The sequence below is a fragment of the Centrocercus urophasianus genome, unplaced genomic scaffold, assembly GCF_019232065.1.
Source record: "Centrocercus urophasianus isolate 14NV4802_14NV808 unplaced genomic scaffold, USGS_Curo_1.0 seq_10, whole genome shotgun sequence".
Lineage (NCBI taxonomy): Eukaryota > Metazoa > Chordata > Aves > Galliformes > Phasianidae > Centrocercus > Centrocercus urophasianus.
Window position 1 is genome coordinate 77,127,526 of NW_024884142.1, and position 12,347 is coordinate 77,139,872.

At 39.7% G+C, this 12,347-nt stretch overlaps 1 protein-coding gene across 7 annotated transcripts in view; it reads right to left on the minus strand.

Annotated features, from left to right (window-relative positions):
- The window catches only part of TTC7A (tetratricopeptide repeat domain 7A), a 160,807-nt gene that overhangs the window by 125,522 nt on the left and 22,938 nt on the right, over positions 1–12,347 (minus strand). For all 7 annotated transcript variants that reach the window (XM_042812210.1, XM_042812129.1, XM_042811968.1 and 4 more), the window contains 3 exons: positions 7,294–7,372; positions 4,090–4,250; positions 3,593–3,656 (listed from right to left, as the gene is read on the minus strand). In XM_042812210.1, coding sequence (XP_042668144.1) covers positions 3,593–3,656; positions 4,090–4,250; positions 7,294–7,372 — 304 coding nt within the window. The remainder of the gene's footprint in view (positions 1–3,592; positions 3,657–4,089; positions 4,251–7,293; positions 7,373–12,347) is intronic.

The following is a 12,347-nucleotide window of genomic DNA, read 5'->3' on the forward strand; positions in this document are numbered from 1 at the left end:
CAGAGCATGGTAAAGGACTTGGTTTGTATGAGTAGCAACTTCAATTAAAATGAGTAAGTAACTCCATTTCTATCAAGGAGGCACAATGCAGCCATAAAGACAAAGCAAGCAAGGAACAAACAGAACAGGCAATGCTGTCCCCAGTTTTTTCCTTCATCTGCTATAGTCAAAGATCCTCAAAGAAATACATGACTGCCCAGTTGCATCACTGGGCTTGGAACCATAAAAAAAAAAAAAAAGAAGAAAAGGAAAGAAAGGTTCCATAAAGGCAATAAGTTTTTTCTCTTTCAGCTGTGGGATGCTATTATTTTATAAAGTAAGGAACTGCAGAGCTAATATATTTTAATTGTTTCTGTGTTTAAATACAAATGTGTTGAAACTTACTCCTTTAAAGGCAAGCTGAGAACCATGAGATTGCTCTCACCAGCAAAAAGAACAGGACAAGTCCCAATATCTTACTTCCCTCCTCACCATCTGCTCTGTGTTCTCAGGCTTTCCAAGGTCAAATAGCCTTTAGGGATTCAAATCAGAGGTAAGATGGGGATGACATTTCTAATCTTCGTTACACAGGAACAGAATTTATCAGTTTTGGACACAAGGAGCTTCATTTCCAGTATGACTGTAGTGAACACAGAATCAAAAAGATTTTTAAAAAAGTCACATTATTTGGTATGTTTGGTGGACCACACCAGCCAGAATCCCTAGCTGTAAGAGGTAGCATTGCCAAGGCCCAAATAAAGGATTCAAGACTGTATTTTAGACCTCTGATTCAAGAAGGTAAGATTTCTAAATACAAATCAAGAACTTATTTTGGTTTGGTTTTGTTTTTTAAACTTAAAAAATACACACTAGAAGGAATAGAAAGCGTTCCATTCCATGTTCTGAGAAACTTCAAGCTGATCTTAAGGGGCAGCACAACCAACAACACTTCTGAGAACAGACAATGAAACAAACAGAACAGCGGTTAAGAATCAGTACTGCCAAACCTCCCCTGCTGCCTCCAGCAGCACAACAGCCCCAGTGTGCTGACAGGACCAGCAGAACCAGCACCTCTCCCACCCACCATGGGGGTAAGGAACCGTGTGCAGCTCTGGCATGCACTCAGCCCTCCCAGAGACAGTGCCATTGGGTTTGATGGGTTAAACACAGGCAGAAATGGGGCTGGCAGTTTAAAAATAGGATGGCCCATTTTTCCAGTGCATAACTAGAACCCATCATTCTAATGCAGCCTGAGCTTGTGAGAGCCAGCAGAAGCTGGCCTCCTCCCAGGTTAGAGGGAGTGCATTTTTCTCCTCTCACAAACAGCCCATCCATCCAAACCATTGCTCAGGCTGTGCATAAGGAATGAGAACCTAGCCACAAGGCCTCCAACGCCCCTACAGACAGCCCTGACTGTGGTACTCTTGAGGATACCCGATTTGTTTCACCAGATTCCTCCACGAGAGCTCCACAGCCAGCCATGGCAGCTAAATAATAGCTGTCACAAAGGATGAGAATGTGCCAAACCCAATAACTGGATGCTTTTTATTGTTTTTCATTGTCTTTGCTTGGGGAAACAGGTTCCTGTTATCAAAAGAACAGATAGAATACAGGAGGCAACTAAGAAAAGGACCACGAGGAAAAAGCTTTTCCTGCAAGTGTTAAAACACATTCTGGAACATTTTTAAGGCTATGGAAGAGTCTACCACACTACTAGATTTTTACATATTTAGGTTCTAAGTGAGCAAAACACTGAAGGAGCACTTTATTAACACTTTAGAATATATTCTCATTTCATCCCACCAGAATATGCAAAAGCAATGGAAGTAGAGGCAAAGAAGCAAAAAGCACAGTGTCACAAGCTGAAACCCAGCACCACTAAGAGTCAGAGGTTTTTTGGACAGTAGGATGAGGCTTACAACACCCTAAATGCATTTTCTTTCAGCCAGTTTCTCACATATGTACACTGTGGTTCTCTAATGATCAACATTCTTGCACAGGACATGTCTTTGTTCCATGCCCCCTTCATGTGCTGACACATGTGCCTGTTCTCAGTCACTCCTTCCCACGTTGTCCCACTTAGCTCTTTTTGGAGTGGCTAAAATCAGAAACAAGTAGGTGCAACAGCCCTTGGCATTACAGTCCAGCAAAAGAATGATAGCGACATGGCTGCTCTTTTTTCCTTCTGATTTGTAAAGTGACAAAAGTACCGTTCTGGTGATTTTTGCTCTGATAGAGCAATCAAAGTGTCAGAGAAGCTGGATAGCTCCAAACAGGTTAACTTCATTGTACAACTTCTGTTTAATTTTAAGAGGTTCTTAACTGTAAAACTATAAAACCAAAAGAACAACCAATCCAGCCAATATGTAGGACTACCAATCATGTTGCTTACAGGCTCACAGAACCCTATCATTATTACTTGCCACGAATACTCCCTGCAGGAAGGAATGTGTTTTATTTGGCTGTTAACATTATATCGCAAGGGAGACCTCGACTGGAAATCTTATTCTCATTAACTTATTTTTTGTAAGCTTCAGCAGATTCAAAACATAGAAATAAATAAATAAATAAATAAATCAAAACCAACACATCTCCAGACAAACCTGTACATGAGAAAATTCACTAGCTTACAACAAAACAGTGTAATGGAAAAGACACCTCATTATATAATGAATTAAGCAAAATTTCTTCTTCCACAGCAGTAGAAACAATAAACTAAGCAGTTAAAATGATAAGCCAATGGCAAGCCTACTGTTAACTCAAGAGGAAGGTGGATACTCAGATGTTCTATTCCCCAAAAACAGTCTGTTATCATTCCTGTGCTGCTCTACCACAGACCTTTGTTTATTTAAGGGCTTTTTGTGCAGCAGATCAAAATGCTTTGCATCTATCTCCAGACAGTTCCTATAAGACAGTACTTAAATACAAGCATACTTATTTAATCTTGAAGTCAGCACAGCAATCCAGACTCTATCAATAGCATTTTCATGCTGCTTCACCCATAACAGTTACAAGATCAGTTCATCATTTTGCATACTACTGGATAGCACAGAGATAACCTGTATTCCCCTCAGCAGAACAAGACTATAGTGCTCAAGAGCCCATATGATTGCTCAACTGCAAGCCCAGCCCTAGAGATGGCTGCAGCAGTCAGTATTATTGCTGCTTCAAATCCTCCTCCTACATGGATCAGCCCAGACAAGCCACACTGACACGAGCTCTTCTGATTTTAACAGAAGTGTACCACTGCACTTGGCATGCTACAAGAGCCAGGTCCAGCCGTCCCTATGTTAATTACAAAAAGCCCTTCCTAACTGCAGAAAAAGCCCTTGAAAAAGTAAAGCAGAGGCACTGTAGAGAAACTGCATGCAGCTATGCTGAACACAGGCATTTCCTTTTCTTGATAATTCTGCAAATCCTTCACTGAAGTTTCACTTAATAGAAGTGATATCACCAGTAAAGGAAGCAATGGCATTTCCTGTTAATATAGTAGAGTCCTCATTTCTCTTTATTTAGGGAAGATTCTGTACACAAAATCAACCAGAAGACTTGACATGGAAATTCTGGATATTCTTTTTGAGCTATCAATATTACAAACTCCTTTTTTGCTTACCATGGATTCACTGATTAAGAGGAGAAGCAGAGCCTCTTCTACGTTGTCCTGAGGGCAGTAAACACTGAAAGACAGAACACATTTTTCTGAAGAAGGTCAAGAATTATCCTATCAGCCTCCCCTTCTCATTTCGCAAGAGGAGCAGTAACTTGAAACATCTCATTCATAATTCATTTGTTAGGTAATACCTTCTTTTGCAGGTTTACACAATTAAAAGCTCTGAAACATATCCAAGATGAGCTATTTCGAACCATAAATAGATTATTTCCACTTCTTAGCAAAGACAGCTATTTGGTTGGATTTTCTACCTTCATGTGGAAAAAAATCAAATACTCTAGGTTTAATGCTTTATTTTTCCAGCAGGCTTTTTGATAAGAAGTCAAAAACAAGAACTCCCAAAGCTACTACATCAAGCAGTGACATAATTAGCAACACTGTAGTGCGTTCAAACATCCTCTCTTCCTTCTGTCAATAATCCAAAATTAAAAAATGCTTACTTCTCTTCTGTGTATAGCTCAGGCTTCCGACAAAGCAGATTGCTAATGTAAGACTGATCTTCCTTGTTCATGAACTCAGGGAGAGGATCAGATAAAGGGCTCCAGTAACAGTCTTCACTCAAGGAATGGAGAAGCACTTGGCCTAGCTGTTTGGCCGCAGTCTAGAGATCAGTAAACAGAGAAAGATGCATTACTGAAGCCTTCACACACACCCCACACACCTAACAACCATATACATATCACAAAGGCCTAACAACAAGGGACAAGTTAGAGAATGAAGACAACTGACTGCCACACAGACTGCTGAGAGTCTCACAAATGTAACTGTGTTTGAGTATAATGGTACTCCAATGCTTTTCCAGCACCAAGATTTTGCGAGCAAGTCTCAGCCCAGAGGTTTAAAAGAGCAAGCATTCAGCTGTTGGTGTAAATGCAGCTCTTTATAGCCTCATCTCAGTATTATTTGTCCCTCTCTTTTGTTGTTGAGGTAGTAGTGGCAAGAAGAGAAAAGATTAGGAACTTTACATCGAGACTGCAATGTCACATGTCCTCGTTTGACCATTGAGTGTCCTTAAATACTTGCTTTCTAGTTCATATCTATTAGCTGTCAAGTTGAGCCCAAAAGGCAGCCAGCTAACTCGACTTTGCGAAACTGTCTTTGGCATTTGTCTCTGTTTAGACTCATCCAATAAACCCCTAATTATTTTTTTTTTCCCCAGTGTAAATAGATAAGCATGCGAACAAGCACAGAAATCAAAACAAGGGGTATCTTCTGGGAATTTCAGTAGCATGGTGCTCTACACCACAGCAAACACAGCACAGAACTGAGGTAGACTGAAACTTCAGCCCTCCTGTCCTAACACCAGTGAACATTTTTAAACTTTTCTTTGCTGCATATTTATTTTCTATGCTATTTATGTGCTATGACATGGTATGAGCCTGCCAAAAGTCATTCTCTTTTAAATACCAGAGTAAGTATGATTGATAAACTGAAACATTACTCCACTTGAGCTGTTGTACCTGTAGGATTAAATAAATCACCCTGAGTTTAAAGAAAATCCACGTGATCAGATTCAGAAAAATAACTTATTTTGATGCAAGATTCTTTATTTTCATCTGCCTCACCACACATGAAATCTGAGTTAGTCTAAAATGCAGCCACACTAGCACACACTGTCCCTTCAACATCAGATAAAGACAGCTTTCATAGCTGTATCTAGCAAATGGCAAACTGATTTGGATGTACGGCAGTGCCTTAAAGAAATATTGTCACACACAACTCCCTGGAAACCGTGAGACCTTCCCCACACTCCTACTGACAACCTATAGAAAGCCTTCTGTTTCTAACTAAGCTTTTCTATGCTTTTTATAGCAAGCAACCACAGGCAAAATGGCTGAGGGCACTGCAACATTAGCCAGTACCATTTTTTGTCTCAGTGTGTAATTATTTAGTCAGTTTTACCCCAAGGAGCCAACTCTCCTGTATTTTTTCCTACAGCCTTAGAATGGAGGGAAGAGTATTATGCCAGCAACAGAAAGATCTTTACTGTTTCACACAAAAGAAGCAGTACAGTTTGTGATAAGCCTTTCAAAAGGAAAGAACCACATACTTGCATTTTCTTTGATTTTAACATACAGTACAGTAGCTGTGTAAATTAGCGTCACTTTGTTTTGAATAAGACCAAACAAACCAGAACAGGCCAAGACTGTGATTTATGTTATTACTGCCTTTGGCTAAAAAAAGCATCATTATGCTTAAAGAACACTGTGATCCCACAAATTAGGAAAAAGAAAATTGTGTTTCATTTTCATGCATGAAAAATTTGTTTAATTAAGCACATTCTTCCCTTTGCCCTCTTGACAGCTCTTCAAAACTAAACACGAAAGTGAAAACACAACTTCCAGTAAAATGGAAATCCCAGGAAAAACTACTGGATGGACATCTTCAAATTTCCCCTTAAGGAATAACATTCTTCCCCAAGGGTGTTGTATAGCTCTCTGCCGTTGCATTGGGACAGGAGCAGTTGAGTATCACATTCTGTCACGGTATAAGAACAGCAGATGGTTACGTTCATTTCAGCATAGCAATAAAGCAGATGAGCAAAAATAATCCCCTGAGTCCTGATCTCACTCTGGGAAAGGATGTGACCATTTGAGCGTGACAATTAAGTCACCTCTTCTAATTCCCTGCAACAACTTTGGTGTGTGCATCTGCATTCTTGACTATGCAGGGAAGGTGATCTGAAGATACATTTCTAGAACAAAAGTTCCAAAATAGACAAATGTGAGAAACCTAAGCAAAAATGCCCTCAGGATACCCTTTCTGTCTGGGGTTTCATTTCAGCTCTGCATTTGTATGTGAAGAAGACACACGTAGATCAGTCCCATTCGCTGGAACCCAGTGCTCCCCATCTTCAAAATGTTAAGCAAAACACAGAGAAGGCTGAACAAAACACAAAACAAGTTTAGCCATATTAGTGCAATGCTTCTAAGGCTGCAAACTTCTCATTCACGTTCAGGACTGCTATTCTCCATGCTGTTGATTTCATCACATCCTGAGTAACTTCATGACAAAATTTCTTAAAGTAGAAGTAGGAAAGAACCATCTAAGTTAAACTACCCAATTAATGAGGCACACAACTTTCTCTACAATTTCTTTATCAGAGGTACTCAGGATTTACAAGACATGGAACAACACAAAAAATAACACTCACTCTGCACTACGTTGCATCAAAGTGAGTTTTATACCAGGAACACAGAAGCACTTTAGTCTAAAAAAAGCGCTGTTTATTTGTTGCAAAAGCTAGAAGTACTTAATGCTGCTACATGCAAATCTGAAAAGTTGTGCATGCACACATTAACAAAAGAGACAAAGAAATCAAGGGACAGCACTGTCAAACTAAATTCATTGCTATTCCTATTTAAACCACAGTCAAAAAAAGTACTGCGAGGGGAAAAAAAAAAGAAAAAGGAGAGAGTGAGAGAAAAGTAATGTTCAGACCTGAGGGCTCAGAGGTTTAGATTAGATAACACTTTGAATGAAGTGCATCACTACAAATATCACTCCCAGAAGTATTAAAACAAACAAAAAATTCCAAGTAGTCAAGTGAAGAAAATTTTTTGTCCTACTGCAATGGTTAAGAAACAGAATTCCTTGCACAGCACATTACACCCACCTTCCCTTCTCCCGTTCATTCCCCTTACCATTTTGAAGGTCTGAGTAGCTTTTGTTTCCACAGTCCGTAATACTTCTCGCAGACTCCTCATTCCCTTCACAATATCGCTAAGAAGGCAGAAAAAAAAACACCATGAAACAAAAAGCAAATGCAAACCAGCAATGAATGAAAGGAAATATTTTGATGGTGCACCCAAAGCTAGGCAACAAACTTGACATTCACAGAAGCCAAGAAAGGAACCCTTCACACCAAGTGTGCGGCACTGAGATGAGTCACTCTGAGGCAGAGGACAATGGCACCAAGTGAGGCAGTGACTGTAGCATGCCTGCTCCAGATGGCTTCCTCAGAGAAGATCACATTCGCATTTGAGGAACAGAGGGGACATTTGGAAGCTTTTCATAGTTCGTATTTATAAAGCAGATGCTGCTTCTTAAAAGCATCCATATCTCCTCTTCACACACTCAGACTGGACTGGTATGAATTATACTGAGCTTACATGATTTAAACGACGATGACTTTCAGGTGGTACTTGAAGCATCTCGTGTCTGGTAGTCAAGACACATAATGAAATTACAGTAGTTTAAAGAGTTTATTGTCCAGTAGCTAAGTTGAGTAGCTGACTGCAAGCACAGCTTAACCTCCAGTGAAAGAGGGCTAGGCTGGAAAAAAAAATCTTCACATTACTATGCATACACCATTAGCAATTAAACCAGCCTAGTCGCCAAATGATATCTTAACCATGTGCCTGAGTGCTGAAAGAGATGGAGAGAGGAACAGTTAAACACTGGACATATCAGCATCTGAAGCTTGTAAGCTCCTCCAGGTTAAGAACATGGCCTTACCACCACAGTAACAAAACAGCTTAGCTCACTTTCTCTGAAAGGTGGTAACTACACAAATACAAGCCAACAGAAAAGGAGCAATGCTGCCCTGAATTAGAGACATTCAGACAGCGGTAGTTCTGGTATATTAAATTGCCACTTCAACTTGTTCCAGGAAAATCTTCTGTGCAGGCAGCATCTTGGTTTTGTTAAAATCCACACACCGTAACAACCACCTCTGTGAATCAGTTTAAATTTTGAAGGTAATTACACAGATTGTGTTTCATGCACTGCAAATCTTCTTGTGCTCTAAAATCAATGGTAAACATTTGAAGAAACATCGCAAAATATTTTCTGGGAAAAAAATAAATTAAGTTGATGCTGTTTGTCTTAAGACTTGGCTACTTGAAATGCCACCCTAAGGCCTACAGTCATCAAGTCACACAACGCGAAAGTGTGTGGCCTTCCTGTCAACTAAGTTTAATCTTCAAGTTTTAAACTCAGAGAAAAGACTTCTGAAAACTATCCAGTTGAGGGTGATCTACAGACATGCAAAGAGGGAAGATTAAAAAATAATGCAAGTTTTACCAGATGCCATCTCTTCTTTTTTCTCTTTCCACTCTCCCCTAAGTAAACGATGTTCTCAGCTTCGGATGGAAAACTTCCTTGAGGAAGTTTTTGTAAGCTGGACGTTAAAGCTTCAGCAAATGTTCCAAACAAAGAGCCAAGATATCTGGTGCATTTTGTGGGTTCGGGGAAGAATACTCACACATACATGCACTTCTGAATCTTAAACTAAGGAAAGCAATTAGATATGTGGTGATGTTCACACACAAGCAGTCACACCAAAGCCAACAGAATCATTCACAGGCTATTTCATGCTGCAGAGTCAAAAAGACATTTCCCCGGTTGAACAGAAAGTACCTGGTCCCCTCAGTTACTTAAAAAACATGGGCCATTCCTGTGCTTCCTTGGGCTCCTTACAGGCTCAGAAGAAGAAAAAGGCTGTACATGACATTTCCATGACATTTTCAAGAATGCATATGTTTAGATTTCTTGTTATGATAATGGTATTTGTCTTAAAAGCATCAATGAATTCCATTCACTAGTAACAGAAAGAAGATTAGTGATCATTTACAAAGCCAATTAATTCCACATTTGGCTTTTAGTTAGAGACTGAAAACCTAGAGAATGTGCTAAAAAACAGACAGTTTTCCTCAGAACATTACAGAATTGTTTAACTTCCAGCTTTTAGACAAGGCCATAAACAATGTCGATGCCTCACAGGAGGACCATCCTGTTCTGAACTGATGGGGAAAGGAAGAGTAAGAAATATGAACCTGAGGTAAATGAAGGAAAAAACGGGAAGCTCTGGCCCTTCCACAGATCTTTGGGGCTGAACACAGACCACAAGACAAACACCAAAAACATCTTCACAGGAGTAGCAGCACATGGCAGACAGCTGCAAGAGGCTGCCTGCACCTACCACGGCCAGAAAGCGACATGGTGGTCAGCCTCTCTGAGAACACCCACTCCAAGCTCTTAACTCTGAAACATACAAAGCATGTGACAGCAATACCAGTTCTACAGGTCTAAGGCTTTGCTTTTATGTTCTGAATGCTACTGAACATTATTGAGAAGTCACAGGAGACGGAGCACACCTGCCAGCAGCTGGCAAATCCACCTCACTGAGGGAGCTCCCCTTTGCATTCCAAGGCACTGGAAGGCCAAGAAGCACAGGCTTCACTTTAAGCATGAATACTACTGATAACAATAACTAACTTACAGCTCTGTTAACAGAAGCCTTTCATATACAAAGCACGCAAATGATGAGATTTTTGAAAATAGAACCTGAAGAATACAAAAAAGAAGAGTAGGTCTTTGAACAGCAGTAAGTATATGCAGACGAGTGGATGAGGATGTAATCATAGCCCTTGGCAATCCACTGCAAATCCACTTGATCTTGTCTAGATCAGGAACTAAAAAATCTCGAGCACCTCATGACTTCAACAGACTACCTGGAAATCCCAGGTACTGTTGGTTCAAATCAAGGCATCGTAAGTCAACATTAGATCATGGAAATAATGAGTTGAAAGATTCTGTAGGCTCCTACTGCACTGCTAAAATGACACAGAAATAAAAAAAAAAAAAAAAAAAAAAAAAAAAAAAGAGAAACCAGAAAGAAACAGCACCTGGCCATTAAATGAACTGCTGTGGTTTTAGCCACAAAGGTGGTAAGAGAGATATTTTAAAAGTCATGATGAAATGTGCTTTAGAATTCAAGTACAGCTAATTTAATAAAGAGGAACGCAGAAAATCATCAGTGTAAACAGCAACTGAGAGCACAATGAGTAATGACTCAGTCCAGCATGGAATGAAAATCTGTGCTTTTTGTTTTGTTTTTGCTGCTGTGGTTTTTTGTTCCATATGGATTGTTTTTTTGGTTGTTTTTGCTTCGTTTTTTTTGTTTGTTTGTTGTAGAAAATACCCTCATTAATATAGGGTAATTACCAGATATGAATGGAAATAGTCATATCACTTTTATGTCACATTATTTAGTTAACACTACACAAAATTTTAAGGCAAAAAAATTAAGAAATATATTGTTTTCTGTGCAAAATCACTGAAAAAAAAAATACAGATAATGAGCCCAAGTGGACCCCAAAAGATCATGTTCTTATCCCATTTAATAACTGTGAAAATAGCCACTAACAAGTGGAAGAGATTATCTGGAGATGGCTACATGGCAGTTTGCAGAGTCACTTGTCCAATGGAAAGCACACAAAAAGCGGGAATACCATGCCCACTATGAAGTGAAGCTCCTGCATCTCTCCCAGCTTTCTAATCTCTCCTTAAACAGCAGCTCATGCACAGGCATAAAAAGTATTCAAAGGACTAGACCTCAGATTCTTATGAAAGATACAAGACAACTAACTACAACAAATCACTTTAGCGTTTCCCAATGTCAACCTGTCAAACTAGCTAGACTCAAAAAAAACCACCAAAATAAACAAACAAAAAAAACCACAGCCCCAAATCCCAAACTAACCAACCAACTAAAGAAAACAGCTTAGCACTTATCTCTGTCAGCTGCTCCAAAAGCAATGTCTCATATTTATTCCCATGGAAACTACAACCAATACAAAGAACACAAAAGCACTACTTGATAAAGCATACTCTCAGCTACAAATCTCTCCTTTTTTTTTTTTTTTTGGTCAGCAATGAGTGAGAGTCTGCATGCCACACTCATAAAAATCTGCAGCAGTGTCTGGACTCCATAAACATTCAGCAAGCATCGATTAAATGTCAGTGGGTACCATTTTTTCTGCATGGAGGAATTCATTGACGCAGTTTTGCTTCAGACACACTTCCATGTCAAACACCATTGTGTCAGACTGCCCTTCTGCTGCCATCTATCACACAGCAACAACATGTAATGGCAAAGTGGCAGGAAGGTTCTACAGATACTGCTGTACCACCAACATTCACCTCTGAGATCATGAGCCAATATAATAAAATAAGAGGCATTAGTTTCAGAGCAGCCTTCATAGACTCATCTAGTAGGCAGTAAGACTCACTTGTGAATTAACAGCTGCAGTGTCCTTAGCTTCCTGTATTGGGTGCTAGACTGGGAGGACTGAAGAAGGGATAAATGACAAGCAAACCCACACAAATTCCTCAGAAAAAGATTAATATTCTGGCAAAAATTTTGTTTGATTGTACTGTAACACTAACACATACATGAAGTTACTCTTTCCAAGTGCCCTTGCAACAGAAGCCTGTAACATTTCAAAAAATGGAACTGAGGGCTCTGCAAAAATGACAGGAAAAGAGAAAAAGAAAGAACTGCATAAGCTTTCCCTAGTAGGCAATTTCATCAGGGCTTTCCAAAGTATCTCAGGTCCCTAGCATGAGGGATCATAAGGAAATCTGATTTTTACTAAGCTCTTAATGGTTTTCTGAAAAGTAAGTATTATTTTCAGAAGCACACAGAGCTTCCAAAACCATCACTTCCTCTGGAACGCCCTGACGTTTTGATTTCCTTTGCCTTTGCTACTCCATGCATACTTCAAATACCATTAGAAGAGTCACACAGAAATAACTGTTACTTCATACAGATGAATCCTATTTGCAACTGCAGCAGATGCGCTTTCAGCAACACAGCATTTCTAAGTTAGCATCTATTAAGAGGGAAAAGAATAGCCACAGCTGTAGGACCTGCTGACCCTCACAGCTTGCTCCTTAGCACCATGCACCTTCA